Source organism: Triticum urartu, chromosome 2A (genome assembly GCF_056163025.1).
Source record: "Triticum urartu cultivar PI428250 chromosome 2A, HENAU_Tu73, whole genome shotgun sequence".
Taxonomy (NCBI): domain Eukaryota; kingdom Viridiplantae; phylum Streptophyta; class Magnoliopsida; order Poales; family Poaceae; genus Triticum; species Triticum urartu.
The window spans coordinates 675,455,446-675,476,459 of record NC_141874.1 but is presented as its reverse complement, the minus strand read 5'-3'; the positions used below and the strand labels follow the sequence as shown (position 1 = coordinate 675,476,459).

Below are 21,014 nucleotides of genomic sequence, written 5' to 3'. Positions count from 1 at the left end.
CGCCGTCCCGACCACTGTTAGTCCATGTGCCTACCCAGGCAATTCCATCTCGTTCATGCACTATGCATTCCATGAACGGACGCATGCATGCATGCACGTGACAGCGCCACTTTCACTGTTCAGCCTAAGCAACCCCTGAGAGCCGAGGAAATTTGTGGTCAACAGCAGAAGGTTTAGATGCCCTAATTTCCATTTTGGTCAAGAGAGATGAGTCGGAGCCTTCCCCTTCATGCGGATCCATGGTGGTGTGGTGTGGTGGGGTGAAATGTCAGGAGGTGGAAGAAGATAGACTTTGGGCCGGCCATCGGGCACATGCATGCATCGGCAATCCACGTACCGCCACGACGCCGATTCCCAATTATCGGCCCCTCTCGCGCAAGATGCCGCCGTACGCGGGGCCCCCCTGCCCCGGCCTGGCCAGCATCCGCAGGGTGTCATTTGGCATTCCGAGAAGGGACACCACCCCACACACACACTCCCACATATCGAGCGAAGCAGCGAGAGAAAATTCACAGTGCAGGAGCGTGACCACACACCCGTCTCGCGCTCACTTTTCTCTAGCCGCAGGGCCCGGCGAGGAAGCTAGCTAGCTAGCTCGCTCGCCCGTCCGTCACGTGTAGCAGCAGCCGATCAGCTCCAGAGATCTCGCCGCAATGCCGAGGGAAAGCGGGATTTTGGTGCCGATCCCTTGGAGCGTGGCGTGGTGACCACGAACGGAGAGCCTACGTACGCCTCTGCCGCAGCCCACGCGTCTGCGGCACCGCTGTTGCCTTTGCCTGCCTGCGCTCGCTGCGGCGCTTCGAGCACATCGCCCGGGCACGGAGTCCACACACGGAGTTGGCGCCTGCCGCGTCCCACTCCGCGCGGTGCCCGCCACCACTATTTTACACCGTCTCGTGCATGTCCTAGCTTTCCTCCCCCCTCCACGTCTCGCTAGAAACGCACGCACACGCGTATAGTAGCAGTGTAGCACCAACGGGCAGTCGGGCACTAGCTAGCTCCTTCGAGTCCGATCGATCGGATCGGCATGACGCTGGATGCCCTGTGCGCGGCCGGCGACGTCCTCGTCTACGACACCTTCAACGCGGCGGCGGCCGTGAGTGCCGCGCCGGCCGAGAGCAGCCTCCTCTTCTGCGACGTCGCCGGAGCGGCATGGATGGCGGGGTCTGCTGCCGCTGAGGCGCCGGCTGTGACCATAGTGCCGGTGGAAGAAGGGGAGAAGGCGCAGGGGAGGAGGAAGCGGCGGCGGCGGGCGAGGAGCTGCAAGAATCGCGAGGACGCCGAGAGCCAGCGGATGACCCACATTGCCGTCGAGCGCAACCGCCGCCGCCAGATGAACGAGTACCTCGCCGTGCTCCGCTCCCTCATGCCGGAGTCCTACGCCCACCGGGTAAGCACACACTCTCGCGTCTCGCTGAATTCCTGATACGTTCTGCACTCCTGTGTCGAGTTCTTGGGATGAAAATCTGTACATCCAGCGCCATTATGATTGAGTTCTTGTCTCCTCCATTCCGGCCCCTGTTCTTAACTACTACCAGAGCCAATGCACGCCAATAATGGCGCGTATCCCTCCTCCGCGAGACACACATTCCTCGGCCACATTGCGCCATTAATGCGCCTCCTCTCTCTATCATCACTTCACTCATAGTTGTAGTGAATGTTCTACACTGTTTTTTTACTTGGGGAAGCAGAGTGTTACTGCTACCTACTACCCTGTTCTTTTAAGTTGTACTTCTTCGATCACATGCAACAGACTTCTGTATGGATGAATGTACCTGTACTTGACTGTCGCTGGCTTTCAATTCGATGGATGTGTAGGGCGACCAGGCATCCATTGTCGGCGGCGCCATCGATTTCGTCAAGGAGCTCGAGCAGCTGCTGCAGTCCCTGGAGGCGCAGAAGCGCACGCTCCTCGCCCAGCCGCAGCAGGAGCACAAGCCGCTGCCCATCCGTGACGCGATGCCATCGTCGAGCACCACGGTCACGGCCGCGGCGACAACTACGACGAGCAGCGGCAGCGGCGAGGGCAAGCAGGCGGCGGCGATGCGCGAGGGGATGGGTCCGCCGTTCGCGGGGTTCTTCACGTACCCACAGTACGTGTGTCGCCTCCCGCCGCGGGACGACGCCGACGACCGCGCCGGGGCGGCGGACATCGAGGTGACGCTGGTGGAGACGCACGCCAGCGTCCGGGTGATGGCGCCGCGGCGGCCGGGGCAGCTGCTCAGGATGGTCGCCGGGATGGAGGCGCTCAGGCTCACCGTGCTGCACCTCAACGTCACCACGCTCGGCTCGCTCGCGCTCTACTCCCTCAGCGTCAAGGTACATTTCCATGCCGTTGCCTGCAAACTATTCACTCTCTTGTTACCTTCTCTTCCGATGAAAACCTAAGCCATCGCCAAAATCTACATGTTCATTTTTCTCCTATCATATCATGGTGTAAAAGAGTTAGCGCCGGAAAATGACAACAACTCTAGCTATAAAGCCTGTGAGAATGATGCTGGGCCCGTTTGCAATCGAAGCATCTAGAGTAATTTTTAAGTCTCTTTGTTGCATGCGGCTTCTCTATCAGAAGGACCAAAAACATGTTGGTTCTAGCACAGCATCCAAATAGCTAAACACTGTAGAAAATTATCTACAAATTGTTTGTTGCGCTAAAACAATGAGGCTTGGGCATTTTGTGAGTGTGATCGGCAACTCAAAAATCATTTCACATCTCTTGTTGCTTGAGGTGAACAAAATCATTCCGGCTAGGCATCTACTGCATTGCATCAGCTCTGCTGCAGAGGTAGCGTGCATTGCTTGTGATAGCTAGAACCAGTAGCCACTACCCAGTGCTGCTTGATGGTGCATCCGCCGCTGGCCATGGCCGGGAAGATCAGAAAGCTGGCTGGCTCGAGCCATGGGTCATTTGCTTTTTGACCAGATTGAGATTCCGGAATCGATCCAGAGGCTTTTGCTCCCCAGTTGTGGCTTTTGCTCTGATCTGCGCCCCAAGCTGTAGCAGCTCTGCTCTCTGGACTTGACCTGCCCCCATATGGGTGCTGCCTGCACTATATCGAGCCATGACAGTTCAAGCTCAAAAAGCAGAAGCAGAATTGCATATATGATATTTTTTTCCCTCCTGCTAAAGCAGGCTCGAGATGGCGCCATGGAGAATCTTTCTGCGGAGCTGGGCCGTAGATCGGATAGATTGACATGGCGAGGTGAGCAGGGAAAAGAAAAGGGTACAGGGTTTGTGTGTGGTGCCTTTCCTTCGGGCTGTTCATGGCAGCAGCGTCCGTCGATCGCCCAGGCCCCATCGGAGAATCCGCCTTTACAGGAGCTTTTTTCACCTCCGACGATGGTGTAGCAGCTGCAGTGATAGATGCAGCACGCTGCTGCCGATCGCCTGTTCACCCGGCCTCTCTGCGCTCCGGAACCGCCGCTTTGCCTCTATGTGCAGTGAACTTCGCTCCTGATGAGTGCGATTGCAGACAAAGCTCAGGCTTCATGTGTTTTTTATTCATGTGTGCAGGTGGAGGAAGGGTGCGGGCTGACGACGGCGGACGACATCGCCGCGGCGGTGCACCATGTGCTCTGCCTCGTCGACGCCGAGGCGACGTCGCAGCGGCTGCTCGCCGGTGGGCAGCAGGAGATTTTAAGTTAGCTAGGTGGACCGGGGCAATGCCGGCAAGCTTGCCGTCTGAGGCAGGGGTAGTAATTTGTAAAGTGTAGTGGACCTCTACGAGGCTTTGGAGCATGGTTAATAAGAGCATGTGCAGCCGGACTTTGCAAATCCGCACGCCTTAAATTAGCCGCTTGTATCCGCCGCTCTCATATTTTATTCTGTATATCTATACATAACAAGCAAAAGTAATCCTACTAACTACATCTACGCAGTATCCTATCTACTCTTTGTCTCGGAGATGTCCATGACGACCGTGCCGGGCGCCGCCTGGACGGGCGGGTAGCAGGGCTCCGGCTCATCCTCCTCCTGCTCGACCTCATTCATGTAGGCGAACATCTCCGCCTCGTCTACGGCCTCTTGCGCCTCCATCTCCTGCCGGCGACGGCGTCTTGCCTCAGCAGCCGACTCAGACCGGAGGGAATCGAGGATGGCATGTTGCTCCGCCTGTAGATCTCCATCGCCAGCGTCCCCACATCCCCCTCCTCCGGCTCCTCCTCCTCCTCCTCCTCCTCCAACTCCTCCTCTGGATCTACTGCATCAGGAGGTAGCCCCGTGGCGATCCGGGCTTCGCGCCTAGCCCGGATCTGCTCAAAAAACTCAAGCCGACGCTCCGGCGTCAGAAAGGGCTCGCTCCTCACCCGGCGGCGTGAGGGCATGGGTACTAGATGGACGGGTGGAGTGGAAAGTGGCGGTGGCGGCGGACAGGATGAGGAAAAAGTGGATAGATGATAGGGTTTCGGTGCCGTTGGTCGACTTAAATAGTCGGGCAATGCACTACGCGTCCAGCCGGAGCTGCGCCACCGGTCCGACGGAGGAGACGAGCTTCAAACCGTCGGGTTTGAAGGCGTTTCCGGCTGGGACCCCTTAGTCCGACGTGGCGGGCGTGCCCGGGCGCGCGCGGGGCGCCCCCGTATCCACCCCATATTTGGGCTGGATAAGGGTGCCGGTCAGCCCGAATGTTTGAGGGCCGTTCGAGAGGCCTATCTGGGTCAAAAAATTATGACCGGGCGACATGTCGGGCGTTTGAGACGGGTTTGAGGGGTCCGGTTGTAGATGTTGTAATACAGTCAACAATCAACATGTTATCTAGAGTCAATCTAGTAGCCCACTCGTACAATACGGACGCAGCTGTTCTGATCCCGAGTCCACATGAGCTCGGGTGAACAGTAAATATAAAAAAATCTATTTTTTTGTGAGACTTTGACAAATGTCTTAATAGCTTGCAAAATTCCATCACCATATGACATTCTTGGAAAATAGGCAAAAAAAAAAAGTAATGCTCGCAAACATTATACATCATCACCATAAGTGCACTGGGGCATATGCTGACAAGCTTTTTTTTTAGAACGAAGTATGCTCTTTGTAAACTAATATAAGATATGCTGATAAGCTTGCCGTGTGAAGTATAAGTATTCTTTTTTAAAACTAATATAAGAGTGTTTAAATCACTAACTTGTAAAGTGTGGTGGGCCGGCTGTAGGAGCCGGTGGTCTGTGATCCAGAGGCAGAGCAAATGGCCGAGCCAGGTACTAGTAGTACTACAATACATACAATAACGTGCGCTAGGTACAATTTTATTCTTCTTGCAGGGAGTGCCGTATTCTCTTTTTGTCATCTTTGATTTTGTTTTTCTGTTGGACGAAGCGGGTACGGTGGTTTCATCATCACCTAGTCCAGCCAAAAAAGTGTTTTCTTACAACCGAAAACTTTGGTTTAACGTCAGGCATGCCACCGCGCGAGAGCTATTTCTCGCCAGTATCAAGACATAACTCAGGTCTCACCTCTAGCGCTGAGGCACACTCTCCTTAGTGGGTTGGCCTACCTAAGCGGCTTTGAAAAGATTCTATAGACCTATCCGGCTTTAGAACTTTCCATACTGTTATTTTTTTCCTGTTTTCTATGTTCCTTTTTTTTGCTTTTTCATTTTCTTACTGGTGTTTGCTCTTTCGTTCTTTATTCCAATTTATCGTTTTCCTTCGGTATTTTCAGCTTGTTTTCTCTTTTTACAACACATGTCTACTTTTCTCAATACACATTATACATATTTCTTATACACACGTATTAATTCTCGAAGCACATTGAATATTTTTTCAATACGGGATGAACATTTTTCGAAAGGTACGAAATTAAGAAAACATTTTTAATGTACAAACAGTTTAGAAATTTCACAAATGTATTGTTGAAATGCGTGAATTTTTTTTAATATGACACCTACATTTTTCTGGAATGGTACATTTTTTGTAAATTATGCCAACATTTTTAAATGTATAAAAAAATTCAAAAAGTATCATGAACATTCTTTAAAATTTGAACATTTTTTTAAGAATGTGTCAACATCTTTTTTGAATGTGACATCCATTCTTCTGGAATGGTATAATTTGTTTATACAAACAGTTTTTTTAACATTACCTAAACGTTATAGAAAATACCACTGGAATTTTTTTAAATTATGTGAGCATTTGTTTTATATTGTATATTTTCATGAACGTGCGATGAACATTTTAGTAATCTATATCTATATTTATATCTATACCTACTAATAAAGCAAGGTGTGCTAGCAAAGGAATAACGATTTATGCAGAATTTCGTACATGGGCCACGCGCCCTATGGCCCAATAAAGTAAGCCCATTTTTTCCTGCCCACGCAGCAATAAAAAAAATCCTATTTCCCGCACACTGTAGTAAATAGTTTCAGCTACACACAGGGCGCCCAAGACTCGGCGGCCAATTTTTGTTTGTGCTTTGTTTCAAATTTTCATTTTCTGTTTCTTTCTGTTGTTATTTCGTGTTTCTTTTTTATTTTTCCTATTCCAAGTCTAATTTTAGTTTTTTCTGAAATTCACAATTTTCAAAAAATGTCCACACTTTCAATTTTATTCAAAACTTCGTAAAATGTTACAAATTACGAAAATGTGTCCCTATTCGAAATAATTGGATTTTTTTTATCGTGTCAAAATTTGTTCAAAATTTAAAAAAATATTTCCATTTAAAAATGTTTGTATTTTTTAAAAATAAAGATTAAAAAATGCACTTGAAAAATGTTCTAAATTTGAGAAATATTCTTGTTTTAGCGATATGTTTAAAAATGTAAAAGAATGTTTGCATTTAAGAAATACATTTGCTAAAATTGTTCTGCTTGTTTAAAACATGTTCCCATTTTCAAAAATTGTTCACAACTTGATTTGTTTTTCATATTTTTATAAGAAGGTTCATGTTTTTAAGGAATGTATGAGAATTTCAGGAAATGTTCAATTCAAACTTTTTTGTTCTTGCTTTGTGCAAAAATGTATGGAATTTTCCAAAAACAGTTTATGATTTGGAAAAAAATTCACATTGCCAAGTATATTCGCTAGTTCATGTTATGAATTCGAAAATTGTGTTCCTATTTAGGAAATGTTTGAATTTTATATGTTTGTCATTCTGAATTTTTTTCAGAATTTAGTAAATTATGCCATTTTTTGAAAAATCTTTGGGTTTTTTCCAAATATGTTCAAGACATAAAAATTGTTACAAATTTCATAAATATTGTTTTTTTAGTGTTATGTTCAGAAATTGAAAATAATTTTTGCGTTAAAATAAACATTTTCTAAATTTCTTCTATATGTTCGAAACATGTTCCCATTTCAAAAAATTGTCTACAACTTCAAAAAACCCGTATTTTGATAAAAAGTTCATGCTTTTAAGAAATATTTGTGAATTACAAATGTTCCGTTCAAATTTTTTGTTCGTGTTTTTGAAAATGTGTGAAATTAAAAAAAACGTAATTTGGAAAAGCGTTAGCTTTGCCAAGTATATTTGGCATTTCAAAGTTATCAGTTTTTGAAAAGTTCAAAAAAAAAGTTTCGAATCTGCCGTTGCATTGTATTATTTAATATTCACGTTGACTATTGGTTAGCAGAAGACGTTTGTTTCAGTGGCTAGCAACATGTGCTCAGGTCTTTGAGGTCGTGAGTTCGATCACTTCCATATTAGGCCTGCTCCACATCCGGCGCATCAAGCTAAGTCGGTTTGTTCAAAATAAGGGACATCATAAATTGTTGATAGTGATAGCTTTTATGTGTCAATAAAAGAGAATATGATGGTTAATTACAATTGAAACAAATTATGAGCACGTGTCAATAAAAAAATATTGGTTTGGCTCTAATTAAAGGGTGCCATGTTGAACTAGAGAATACAAATATGTGGGGGTCTTGATCCATTTTTATATTGAGCTAGAGGCATGTAATTTTATTATCCTGTTGCAACGCACGAGCATATATTCTAATATAATAAAAAGTAATAAGCAAAAACAAAATGTGTCTTGGAGAACAACGCTCCTCTCATGCTTGTCCGGTCCATTTAGGAGGCTCATGAGGCAAGAGATCCTTTCGGGTTGCTTTAAACGACATATAATGGTGCCCATACCTGCGAGTTTACCCTCTGAACTAATTTGTAAAGTGTAGTGGGCCATTGAGGTTTCTAGTGAAGTCGGTGGTTTATTTGTGAGATGCGTATAAGAAAGATAGCTGGCCTCGTTAACCAACCTAGAGCCAGGGCTCTGCCTCCTCCTCCTCCAAGAAAGAAAATTAGGGTTCGTGCCTCTCGTCGGCACCGGCGTAGGTCCGCCTCGTCTCCGGTGACTGTAGGATCATGGAGGCGCGGTGGATCCTGGTAAGGGTCGGCGGGAGGGCTTCGTTTTTAGTCTTTTTTTCAATCTTGTTAGGGTTTGTGACATACTCAAGAAGGCGAGACGGCGGCGGGTCTCTTAAAATGGAATAAAGGTCTCCCCGCCTAGCCCCTGCTCCGGCGATGCGTCTAGCATCGTTGGTGGGCGTGTGTGTCTCCGGCAGATCTATCTTTGCTGGATTTGCTCGGATCTCGTCATTGTTCGTCTATGTTCGTGTGTCTTCGGTTTGGATTCTTCCGAACTACGTTATTTTTCATCGGCGGCGGTTGCTGTTCTGGGATGCTGGTCTTATGGGGGCTTAGCACGACGACTTCCCGACTGTCTACTACAACAAGTTGTGTCCGGCTCCGACGATGGAGGGGTGATGACGGCGGCACGCCTTCGGCTCGCTTCGGCGCTAGCGGCACGCCTTTGACATGTATCTCAAATCCTATGTATCTCAAACCCTTTGATTCATATTATAGGATTTTTTTTCCATTGAGTCTAGGTTAATGTTTATTTTCCTATGAAATATGGAGGATAGGAAAAATTCCTCCATAGGAATAAGATTCCATTCCTACAAACTAAAGGGCTCTAAAGAAATTTTTCCCATAAAAATCCTATTTTATGAAATTCCTTCAAGATTTCTCTAAACTAAAGGAGGCCTAACATGTGGTAGAGACCTTTATTCTTCTTCTAGAAAGTGTAGCATTTTTCTTACCATCTTTGACCTTTTTCCCTGTTGGGCTGAGCGGGTACGGCGATTACATCATCACTTGGTGCAAGCGTTTTCTGACAACCCCTAAACCAAACTTTGATTTACCATCAGGCATGCTAGCGTGCGAGAGTTTCTTGCCTGTATAGAGGCATATCTCGGTCTCGCCTCCGCCGAAGGCAAACTTGCCTTGGCCCACCTAAACAACTTTGGGGAGGTTCTATAGACCGGTCTGGTCCGGTTTCAGAATCTTCCATCCATTAATTTCCTTTTTCCTTTTTTCTGTGTTTGTTTCTTTGTGTTTTAATTTAATTTTTTTCCTACGTGTTTTGCTCATCGGTTTCCTTCTGTTTTCTCTCTCTTTTCTTTTCTTTCTTCTTTTCTTTTTATTTCAAGACATGTCTACATTTTTCACTACACATTTCTTATACACGCGTAATACTTTTTTGATACATGTTCAATATTTTTTAAATAGGATGTACACTGTCTCAAGTACATGTTTGTGAATATTTTTTCAAGTATACGTTGAACATCTTTTTTTGCATGAAACATTTTTGTAAAAAAAGTGAACAGTTTTTTTAATATGCCACGTATATTTTTCTGAAAGTTACAAACTATTTTAGTCACATGATTTTTTTTTTCATTTTACAATCATCTTAGAAAAATGTCGTTAATATTGTTTTGAAACCTGTGGCTATTTAAAAAATGTCATGATCACTTTTTGATGCTGTCAATATTTTCTTAATTTAATGAGATATTTTAAAAGTGTATATTTTTTATGAGTGATGGCGTTATTTAAATTTAAGAAACTATTTTTCCATTTTATAAATATAAGTAATAGTATTAAAAAAAGAAGGAAAAATTGTGGGCTGGAGAGCTGTGCTCCTGCCGCGCTAGGCATACCAATTTAGGGGGCTCTTAAGGCGTGAGGTCCTTCGGGGTCGCTATAAACAACATATAGCAGCACACATGCCGATGAGCTTGTCGTGTGAAGTAGTTTGTAAAGCGTAGTGGACCTTGTGAAGCTGTGGTTTCTTATCCACGAGGCAGAGCAAAAGCATGTGCACGTACAATACAATACATTAACGTTTATCGCGCGTTCATCTTGTAGGAAACGTGCAGTAGGTACTTTTATTCTTCTTGTAGGAAGTGTGGTACTTATTTTTATTCGTCTCTGATCTTTCCTTTTTCTTATGGGGCCAAGCGTGTATGGCGATTTCGTCATCACCTGGTCCAGCCCAAAAGCCGCTTTTGAGACAACCCTTGAATGGAGAACATTGGTTTATCGGCCAGTCATGCCAGCACACAAGAGCTATTTGTCGCCCGTACCAAGACGTAATTCGATCTCACCTATAACACTGAAGGTACACTCGGCTTAGTGGGTCAGCCCACCTAAGCGGTTTTGGGAAGATTCTATAAACCGGTCCGGACCGGTTTTTGAACCTTCCATGTGGTTATATTTTCTGAGTATCTTTCTTTGGTTCTTTTCTTCAGATTTTTTACCCTTTTCTATGCGTTTGTTTTTATCGGTTTTCTTTTGTTTTTCCTTTTTTTAATACATGTCTACTTTTTTCATTACACATTGTACATATTTCTTATACATGCATAAAATGTATTTATACATGTTGAATATTTTCCATATACATGTTAAAAACATTCCGAAGAAAATCACTAGAAGTCAAAATAGGGTTGCAGATTGTTTGGCCTCTTATTACTGCAGTGTGGTTGTTAGGAGTTCCGCCGTGTATAACGGAACTTGTGCCACGTGATTGTATCCCTATGTTCATGGAATAAAACTCACTTTTTTCCCGCAAAAACACATATTTCAAATACACGAGAGCATTTCTGTAATAGCACAAAACATTTTTTAATTAAGCAAACATTTATAAAAATGTCAATAATATATATTTAAAACAGGAGATATTTTTTTAATATGTCGCATACATTCTCCTGAATGGTACAATTTTTATAATTATATGAAAATTTTGTTCACATTGTATAAAAGCTTTATAAAAATGTCAATAAAATATTTTAGAAATGCGAACATTTTTTGAAATGTCATATAAATTGTTTTGAATGATATGAAAGATTTTCTATATTTCATTTTTTTGAAATATCACGAACATTTGCTTGAAATGTGTGAATATTTTAAAATTGTCACGTACATTTTTTTGAATGCTATCAATGTTCCTTTGAATTAGGTGAATAAGTTTTAGATTATGTAAACATATTTGTACACGCGATGAAAGTGTTTTAAATTTAAGGAAAATATTCTGATTCGGAAAAATAAGTAAACATAATAAAGAAGAAATAAAAAAAACATGCGCCAGAGAGCAGCGCTCCTCTCGCGTGGGCCCAACAGAATGTATCCAAAATTGCTGGCACCTTACAAAAAAAATCAAATGGCAAATAATTACAAACTCATTTGTACCTTTCCAACGTTGTTTCAAAGGAGAGATAAGCCGAAATCACTAATTAAGGAGTACTCGCTGCAAAGAGCACTCCACTTTCCCAGGTCGCGACAAGTGGCGCACATGCAGCGCGCCACTTGTCGCAACCTGGGAGTTTTCCCTTTTTTCGTAGATTCGTTTATTTAAAACATTTTATCTCTTAAACCGTGCGTCCAAATCTCGAATTGTTTTCATCGTTGGATTCCTCGCGTCGAGATCTTCAAAACTAGATTCCATGTTGATAGGTTTTGACAAACTTTTTTTTCATGAAAAAACCGGATGAAAAAAACCGGGCGAAAAAACCGGACCGGAAGCATGGTTTCTTTCTCTTCCGAAAGAGGCACGTCCGTGCCTCTCGCGAAATCACAACCGTGCCTCTCGTGGAAGCAAAACCGTGACTCTCGTGAAAGGAAAAAACAGAAAACGCGTTTTTTTTTGTTTCCGAGAGGCACGGCCGTGACTCTCGCGAAAGCACAACCGTGCCTCTCGCGAAAGCAAAACCGTGACTCTCGCGAAAGAAAAAAAAAGAAAAAACGTGTATTTTTTTCCCTTTCCGAGAGGCACGGCCGTGACTTTCGCGGAAGCAAAACAGTGACTCTCCCGAAAGAAAAAAAACAAAAAACGCGTTTTGTTTTTCCTTTTTCGAGAGGCACGGCCGTGACTCTCGCGAAAGTACAACCGTGGCTCTCGCGGAAGCAAAACCGTGACTCTCGCGAAAGAAAAAAAACAGAAAACGCGTTTTTTTTCGTTTCCAAAAGGCACCGCCGTGACTCTTGCTAAAGCACAACCATGCCTCTCGCGAAAGAAAAACCGTGACTTTCGCGAAAGGAAAAAACATGTTTTTTCGTGCAATTTTTTTTATCGAAAAGTTAAGAAAGACCGGGGGAAAACCAAAACGTCGAAAAAACCCAAAAAAACCGTTTAAAAAGCCGAAAACACGTGCGGAAAAATAAAAAAACAAAATCCGAAGGGAACGTCCAGAGCGCGACACGTGGCAAATGGCTGAGAGCGCGCCAAGTGACGCTGATCGTTGCGAGGCTCTCGAAGGAGCGCTCGTTAAGTAGTTGCTCCCGAGATAAGCACTGTGTAGTATCTATGTGCGGGCTGGGTGTCAATGTCACCAATTTTAAAAGAGAGTTGGCCGGTTTCTTTGTCTTCCTGAGATTAGAGCCAGGGTTAATTCCAAAGAAAGAGGTGAACCGGAACAACGAATATTCCAGAATTCCATTGGTACTCAGTCAAACGTCACATTAACGTTTTCCATATATATAAGTACCATGAAGTGCGACATGTGCTGTCCTCACTCCAAGGCCCAAACAACTAATCTCACTCCCATCTTCAAGCCACCATTAGAGCTCTGCACCAACAATTTACCTCATGATCCGCCATCGCACCTCTCTAGCGTCGCCGATAACGGTGCACCCGCTGAATGATAAATACCTCCTAGAGGAGATCCTCCTCCGCCTACCTCCGCAGCCCTCCTCACTTCCGCGTGCCTCCCTTGTTTGCACACGCTGGCGCAACGTTATCTTAGATCCCGACTTCCTCCGGTGCTTCCGCAAACACCACAAGAAACCTCCTCTACTTGGCTTCTTTGCAGGGTATTACGGCTCGTGTGCGGTTTTCATCCCTGCTCTGGACGCACCCGACCGCATCCCTTGCACGCGTTTCCGGTTGCAGCAGAACCGTCGATATGACCATCTCAACGTTCATGGCTGCCACCACGGCCTTGTCGTCCTCCTCGACCTGTATAACCGAGAGGCCATGGTATGGGATCCTCTCACTGGCCATGACCATCATGTGCCCTTCCCACCAGGGTTCCGTAGTCATACGATTGGTTTCGTCAAGACTGCAATTGTGTTGTGTGCTGCCACTGAAGATGGACATGTGCACGGTGACTGCAGTCTAAGCCCGTTTAAGGTGGCTTTTGTGGGCAATGATGTTGATAGAAAACATGCAATCTGTAGTATGTACGAGTCACGGTCCGGAGTATGTGGAAATATTATCTCAATGGCAAATACGGGTGAGGTCTGTGATGACCCCGGCCTTATAGTTGGTAATTCAATTTATTGGCTGCTTCATGAGGGTGGTATCCTTGAGTTGGATATGGGAAGGCAAAGCCTTGGTGTGATTGAGATGCCAACTAATGTTTATTTTACAGGAAACCACTTTTTTCAGATTATATGGACAAAGGATAGTTGCCTCGGTCTTGCGATTTTGTCGAAGACCAATATGCGCATGCAATTGTGGGAGAGGACATCGAAGAATGATGGTGTTGTCAGATGGGGACTGCAGAAAACAATTCAACTAGACCAGCTCCTTCCGCCGGTATCACCGAAGGAGAGAAAAAGGATGTGTATAATTGGGTACGATAGTGTCACTAACACGATCGTTTTATGGACAACTATAGGTGCCTCAGTGATACAACTTGAAACGTTGGAGTTGAGAAATATTCCTATAAGAGAGGGTGGAACATATTATCCCTACACAAACTTCTATACCGCAGGTAATACATTTCTAGACATCGTGTTAATAATACTTCCATACCTGGTTACTTGTTTTTAGAATCAATCCGTTGCAATATAGTCCATGTGTGTGCTAAAAAGGCTGGTTAGATATTTAAGGGTAGACGATGTAGTTTGTTCCTCTGCAGGGCGCTGTGCTTAGTATCACTGACCAAAAAGTATTCTAGGTTAATGCATAAAACTTGTTCTTGATTTGCATCCAGCGATTCAACATAATATTTAGGAAGGGTAAATCTGAATGATTTCTAATTTACTGAATTCATTAGACATTAGGGACCGATTGACTGAATTCACTAACACTAGAGGTAACGTATGATTTTATTTTTCTTCAGGGCTACATGAGGCGTCACGCAGCCAAAAGGAGGAGCTTTGCTTGCGGAAAGGGTGCGAGCAGCACGACCCTGAGCTCTATTTTGAATAACACGGAGCTCCCTTTTTGGTTTTTGCACACATTCAAATTTCGAAGAAAAGAGATCGGGTGCGTTACCTAGGCTAGAAATGCCGGTGGAATTAAAACACACCAGATAGACGAATAAAGTCAGTATGCAGAGATGCGCGGGAAGATGAACTGGCAATGGTGCTGGCGTCGACGACACTCGACATATCACATACCGCTGCTCACGGTCACGGGACGAAGAGCTAGCGTTTTCGATATGTCGGTGATGTTCTGAATAGAAGATTGATTGTGTCCCTTTTTCTTCTTCTCTCGTCTAGTAGCTGTAACAAACTTCTTCCTCTTGAAGAATTTGCAGAAGATTTGCCATTTTTCCCTTGAAAAGGAGAAAAGAAAGGTGAGGCAAGTTTTGGGCACCAGCACTTAAGAAAGGTGATTAAAATACATTTAATCGTGTCATGCCGAAGAAGAAAATGGTGAACCACAGTTCGAGTCAGTTTAGCCAGCGATTATATTCACCAGGAGAGTTGGTCCACATGGGGTTCTTCGATGCGTACCGCTTCGTTCACGTCGCTCCTAGTCACCCCCACCCCCGTCCCATCTCCTTCTGCCCCTCTCGCCACAGTCGAAGGAAGCCGGTAGGCTAAGCCAGTTAGGCTAATGACGGCGGTGCTGCGACGGGCTCATCTCCTCACTATGGGGAGCCCTCTAGCTGGGGAGCGGCGGCGGTGCTAGATGGTGCGCATTAGTATCCTGAACTTTGGGGCTACGGCCCCAGACCTATTGGTGATTAATGTGTCGCCATGGTGATGGTAGATCTAACCCTATTTTCGTCCGCAACGGCTGCGACCGGGGTTCTGGTTGGCCGACGACATGATGCCTTCACATCTTGGACGTCAGGGATGTTTGGCGATAGTGGCTCGTGCCTCGTGTTGCAGCAGAGGAGTGGCCGTAGTACGGCCTGATTTGGTGAGGGCCAGCCTTTCCTATGGTGTCTTTTCGTGGTCACTCACTTTGACACGTGTACAATCGGTGATACGACCGATTGAGCTAGTGGACAGGCCGAAGCGACCATTAGATGTGGCACGTGCAATGTGGCCATGTGGCCCCGCACAACAATCTACCTTCTGTCCACGTGATGGATGAACTCCAACGGGTATCCGTCATGGGGATGCTACATATTAGAGGACATAGATCTGGCGTCTGTCCGTTTCATCCTGGTCTATGATTTTGGTGTCGATCCAGACATTGTAGCAAGACTTCTTCTTGGCAAGTTGGTGATGGCAATTATGTGGGCTTTGTTTTTGGTGGTGCTTTTCGAGTACAGGGTCTCGAGTTTCGAGTGAAAACCCTAGGTCCGGCCTCCATTAGTTCTACTAGCAATTGAAGGAAATATGCCCTAGAGGCAATAATAAATTTATTATTTATTTCCTTATTTCATGATAAATGTTTATTATTCATGCTAGAATTGTATTAACCGGAAACATAATACATGTGTGAATACATAGACAAACAGAGTGTCACTAGTATGCCTCTACTTGACTAGCTCGTTAATCAAAGATGGTTATGTTTCCTAACCATGAACAAAGTGTTGTTATTTGTTTAACGAGGTCACATCATTAGTTGAATGATCTGATTGACATGACCCATTCCATTAGTTTAGCACCCGATCGTTTAGTATGTTGCTATTGCTTTCTTCATGACTTATACATGTTCCTATGACTATGAGATTATGCAACTCCCGTTTGCCAGAGGAACACTTTGGGTGCTACCAAACGTCACAACGTAACTGGGTGATTATAAAGGAGCATTACAGGTGTCTCCAAAGGTAGATGTTGGGTTGGCGTATTTCGAGATTAGGATTTGTCACTCCGATTGTCGGAGAGGTATCTCTGGGCCCTCTCGGTAATGCACATCACATAAGCCTTGCAAGCATTACAACTAATGAGTTAGTTGCGAGATGATGTATTATGGAACGAGTAAAGAGACTTGCCGGTAACGAGATTGAACTAGGTATTGGATACCGACGATCGAATCTCGGGCAAGTAACATACCGATGACAAAGGGAACAACGTATGTTGTTATGCGGTCTGACCGATAAAGATCTTCGTAGAATATGTAGGAGCCAATATGGGCATCCAGGTCCCGCTATTGGTTATTGACCGGAGACATGTCTCGGTCATGTCTACATTGTTCTCGAACCCGTAGGGTCCGCACGCTTAAGGTTACGATGACAGGTATATTATGAGTTTATGCATTTTGATGTACCGAACGTTGTTCGGAGTCCCGGATGTGATCACGGACATGACGAGGAGTCTCGAAATGGTCGAGACGTAAAGATTGATATATTGGAAGCCTATGTTTGGACATCGGAAGTGTTCCGGGTGAAATCGGGATTTTTCCGGGTTACCGGGAGGTTACCGGAACCCCCCGGGAGCCATATGGGCCTTCATGGACCTTAGTGGAAAGGAGAAAGGGGCAGCCCAAGGTGGCTGCGCACCTTCCCCCTCCCCTAGTCCTATTAGGACTAGGAGAAGGTGGCCGGCCCCCCTCTCTCTCTTTTCCCCCTTGGGAATCCTAGTTGGAATAGGATTGGGAGGGGAGTCCTACTCCCGGAAGGAGTAGGACTCCTCCTGCGCCCTCCTCCCTGGCCGGCGCCCCCCTCCCCCTTGGCTCCTTTATACACTGAGGCAGAGGCACCCCAGAAACACACAAGTTAATCCACGTGATCTATTCCTTAGCCGTGTGCGGTGCCCCCTGCCACCATATTCCTCGATAATACTGTAGCGGAGTTTAGGCGAAGCCCTGCTGCTGTAGTACATCAAGATTGTCACCACGCCGTCGTGCTGACGGAACTCTTCCCCGACACTTTGCTGGATCGGAGTCCGGGGATCGTCATCGAGCTGAACGTGTGCTCGAACTCGGAGGTGCCGTAGTTTCGGTGCTTGATCGGTTGGATCGTGAAGACGTACGACTACTTCCTCTACGTCGTGTCACCGCTTCCGCAGTCGGTCTGCGTTGGGTACGTAGACAACACTCTCCCCTCTCGTTGCTATGCATCACATGATCTTGCGTGTGCGTAGGAATTTTTTTAAAATTACTAGGAAACCCAACAGTGGTATCAGAGCCTAGGTTATTTATGTTGATGCTATATGCACGAGTAGAACACAAGTGAGTTGTGGACGATATAAGTCATACTGCCTACCAGCATGTCATACTTTGGTTCGGCGGCATTGTTGGACGAGACGACCCGGACCAACCTTACGCGTACGCTTACGCGAGACCGGTTCCCTCGACGTGCTTTGCACATAGATGGCTTGCGGGCGACTGTCTCTCCAACTTTAGTTGAACCAAGTATGGCTACGCCCGGTCCTTGCGAAGGTTAAAACGGAGTCTATTTGACAAACTATCGTTGTGGTTTTGATGCGTAGGTGAGATTGGTTCTTACTTAAGCCCGTAGCAGCCACGTAAAACTTGCAACAACAAAGTAGAGGACGTCTAACTTGTTTTTGCAGGGCATGTTGTGATGTGATATGGTCAAGGCATGATGCTGAATTTTATTGTATGAGATGATCATGTTTTGTAACCAAGTTATCGGCAACTGGCAGGAGCCATATGGTTGTCGCTTTATTGTATGCAATGCAATCGCGATGTAATGCTTTACTTTATTAATAAACGGTAGTGATAGTCGTGGAAGCATAAGATTGGCGAGACGACAACGATGCTACGATGGAGATCAAGGTGTCGCGTCGGTGACGATGGTGATCATGACAGTGCTTCGGAGATGGAGATCACAAGCACAAGATGATGATGGCCATATCATATCACTTAAATTAATTGCATGTGATGTTTATCCTTTTATGCATCTTATCTTGCTTTGATTGACGGTAGCATTATAAGATGATCTCTCACTAAAATTATCAAGAAGTGTTCTCCCTGAGTATGCACCGTTGCCAAAGTTCGTCGTGCCCAGACACCACGTGATGATCGGGTGTGATAAGCTGTACGTCCATCTACAACGAGTGCAAGCCAGTTTTTGCACAAACAGAATACTCAGGTTAAACTTGACGAGCCTAGCATATGCAGATATGGCCTCGGAACATGGAGACCGAAAGGTCGAGCGTGAATCATATAGTAGATATGATCAACATAACAATGTTCACCATTGAAAACTACTCCATCTCACGTGATGATCGGTTATGGTTTAGTTGATTTGGATCACGTGATCACTTAGAGGATTAGAGGGATATCTATCTAAGTGGGAGTTCTTAAGTAATATGATTAATTGAACTTAAATTTATCATGAACTTAGTCCTGGTAGTATTTTGCAAATTATGTTGTAGATCAATAGCTTGCGTTGTTGCTTCCCTATGTTTATTTTGATATGTTCCTAGAGAAAATTGTGTTGAAAGATGTTAGTAGCAATGATGCGGATTGGATCCGTGATCTGAGGTTTATCCTCATTGCTGCACAGAAGAATTATGTCCTTGATGCACCGCTAGGTGACGGACCTATTGCAGGAGCAGATGCAGACATTATGAACGTTTGGCTAGCTCAATATGATGACTACTTGATAGTTTAGTGCACCATGCTTAATGGCTTAAGAATCGGGACTTCAAAGACGTTTTGAACGTCATGGAGCATATGAGATGTTCCAGGAGTTGAAGTTAATATTTCAAGCAAATACCCGAGTTGAGAGATATGAAAGTCTCCAACAAGTTCTATAGCTAAAAGATGGAGGAGAATCGCTCAACTAGTGAGCATGTGCCCAGATTGTCTGAGTACAACAATCGCTTGAATCAAGTGGGAGTTAATCTTCCAGATAAGATAGTGATTGACAGAATTCTCTAGTCACCATCACCAAGTTAGTAGAACTTCGTGATGAACTATGATATGCAAGGGATAACGGAAACGATTCCCAAACTCTTCGTAATGTGGAAATTGACGAAGGTAGAAATCGAGAAAAACATCAACTGTTGATGGTAGACAAGACCACTAGTTTCAAGAAAAGGGCAGAGGGAAGAAGGGGAACTTCAAGAAGAACAGCAAGCAAGTTGCTGCTCAAGTGAAGAAGCCCAAGTCTGGTCCTAAGCCCGAGACTAAGTGTTTCTACTGCAAAGGGACTGGTCACTGGAAGCGGAACTACCCCAAGTGATTGGCAGAAAAGAAGGATGGCAAAGTGAACATAAGTATATTTGATATACATGCTATTGATGTGTACTTTACTAGTGTTTATAGCAACCCCTCAGTATTTGATACTAGTTCAGTTGCTAAGATTAGTAACTCGAAACGGGAGTTGCAGAATAAACAGAGACTAGTTAAGGGTGAAGTGACGATGTGTGTTGGAAGTGGTTCCAAGATTGATATGATCATCATCGCACACTCCCTATACTTTCGGGATTAGTGTTGAACCTGAATAAATGTTATTTGGTGTTTGCGTTGAGCATGAATATGATTTGATCATGTTTATTGTAATACGGTTATTCATTTAAGTAAGAGAATAAATTGTTGTTCTGTTTACATGAATAAAACCTTATATGGTTACACACCCAATGAAAATAGTTCGTTGAATCTCGATCGTGGTGATACACATAATCATAATATTAAAACCAAAAGATGCAAAGTTAATAATGATAGTGCAACTTATTTGTAGCACTGCCGTTTAGGTCATATTGATGTAAAGCGCATGAAGAAACTCCATGCTGATGGGATTTTGGAATCACTTGATTATGAATCACTTGATGCTTGCGAACCATGCCTTTTGGGCAAGATGACTAAAACGCCATTCTCCGGAACAATGAAGCAAAGCAACAGATTTGTTGGAGATCATACATACTGATGTATGTGGTCCGGTGAATATTAAGGCTTGCAGCAGGTATCATTATTTTCTGACCTTCACAGATGATTTGAGCAGATATGGGGATATCTACTTGATGAAACATAAGTCTGAAACATTTGAACAGTTCAAAGAATTTCAGAGTGAAATGGAAAATCATCGTGACAAGAAAATAAAAGTTTCTACGATATGATCGCAGAGGTAAAATATTTGAGTTACGAGTTTGGTCTTCAATTAAAACAATGTGGAATAGTTTCACAAACTCATGCCACATGGAACACCACAGCATAATGGTGTGTCCGAACGTCATAAATCGTACTTTATTGGATATAGTGCAATCTATGATGTCTCTTACCGATCTACCACTATCGTTTTGGGGTTATGCATTAGAGACAGCTGCATTCACGTTAAATAGGGCACCATCTAAATCCGTTGAGACGACACCGTGTGAACTATGGTTTGGCAAGAAACCTAAGCTGTCGTTTCTTAAAATTTGGGGTTGCGATGCTTATATGAAAAAGTTTCATCCTGATAAGCTCAAACTCAAATCGGAGAAGTGCGTCTTCATAGGATATCCAAAGGAAACTATTGGATACACCTTCTATCACAGATCCGAAGGCAAGACTTTTGTTGCTAAAATTCGGAAACTTTCTGGAGAAGGAGTTTCTCTCGAAAGAAATGAGTGGGAGGAAAGTAGAACTTGACGAGGTAACTGTACCTGCTCCCTTATTGGAAAGTAGTACATCACAAAAAACTGTTTCTGTGACACCTACACCAGTTAG

General features: G+C 44.6%; 1 protein-coding gene across 1 annotated transcript; it reads left to right on the top strand.

Annotated features, from left to right (window-relative positions):
* Positions 1 to 509: 509 nt before the first annotated feature.
* Positions 510 to 3,793, top strand: LOC125534015 (transcription factor bHLH94). Its single transcript, XM_048697322.2, has 3 exons — positions 510 to 1,390; positions 1,819 to 2,319; positions 3,515 to 3,793. Exons 1-3 carry the CDS (start codon positions 1,028 to 1,030, stop codon positions 3,644 to 3,646), a joined length of 996 nt encoding a protein of 331 aa, XP_048553279.1. The 5' UTR covers positions 510 to 1,027; the 3' UTR covers positions 3,647 to 3,793.
* Positions 3,794 to 21,014: the final 17,221 nt, after the last annotated feature.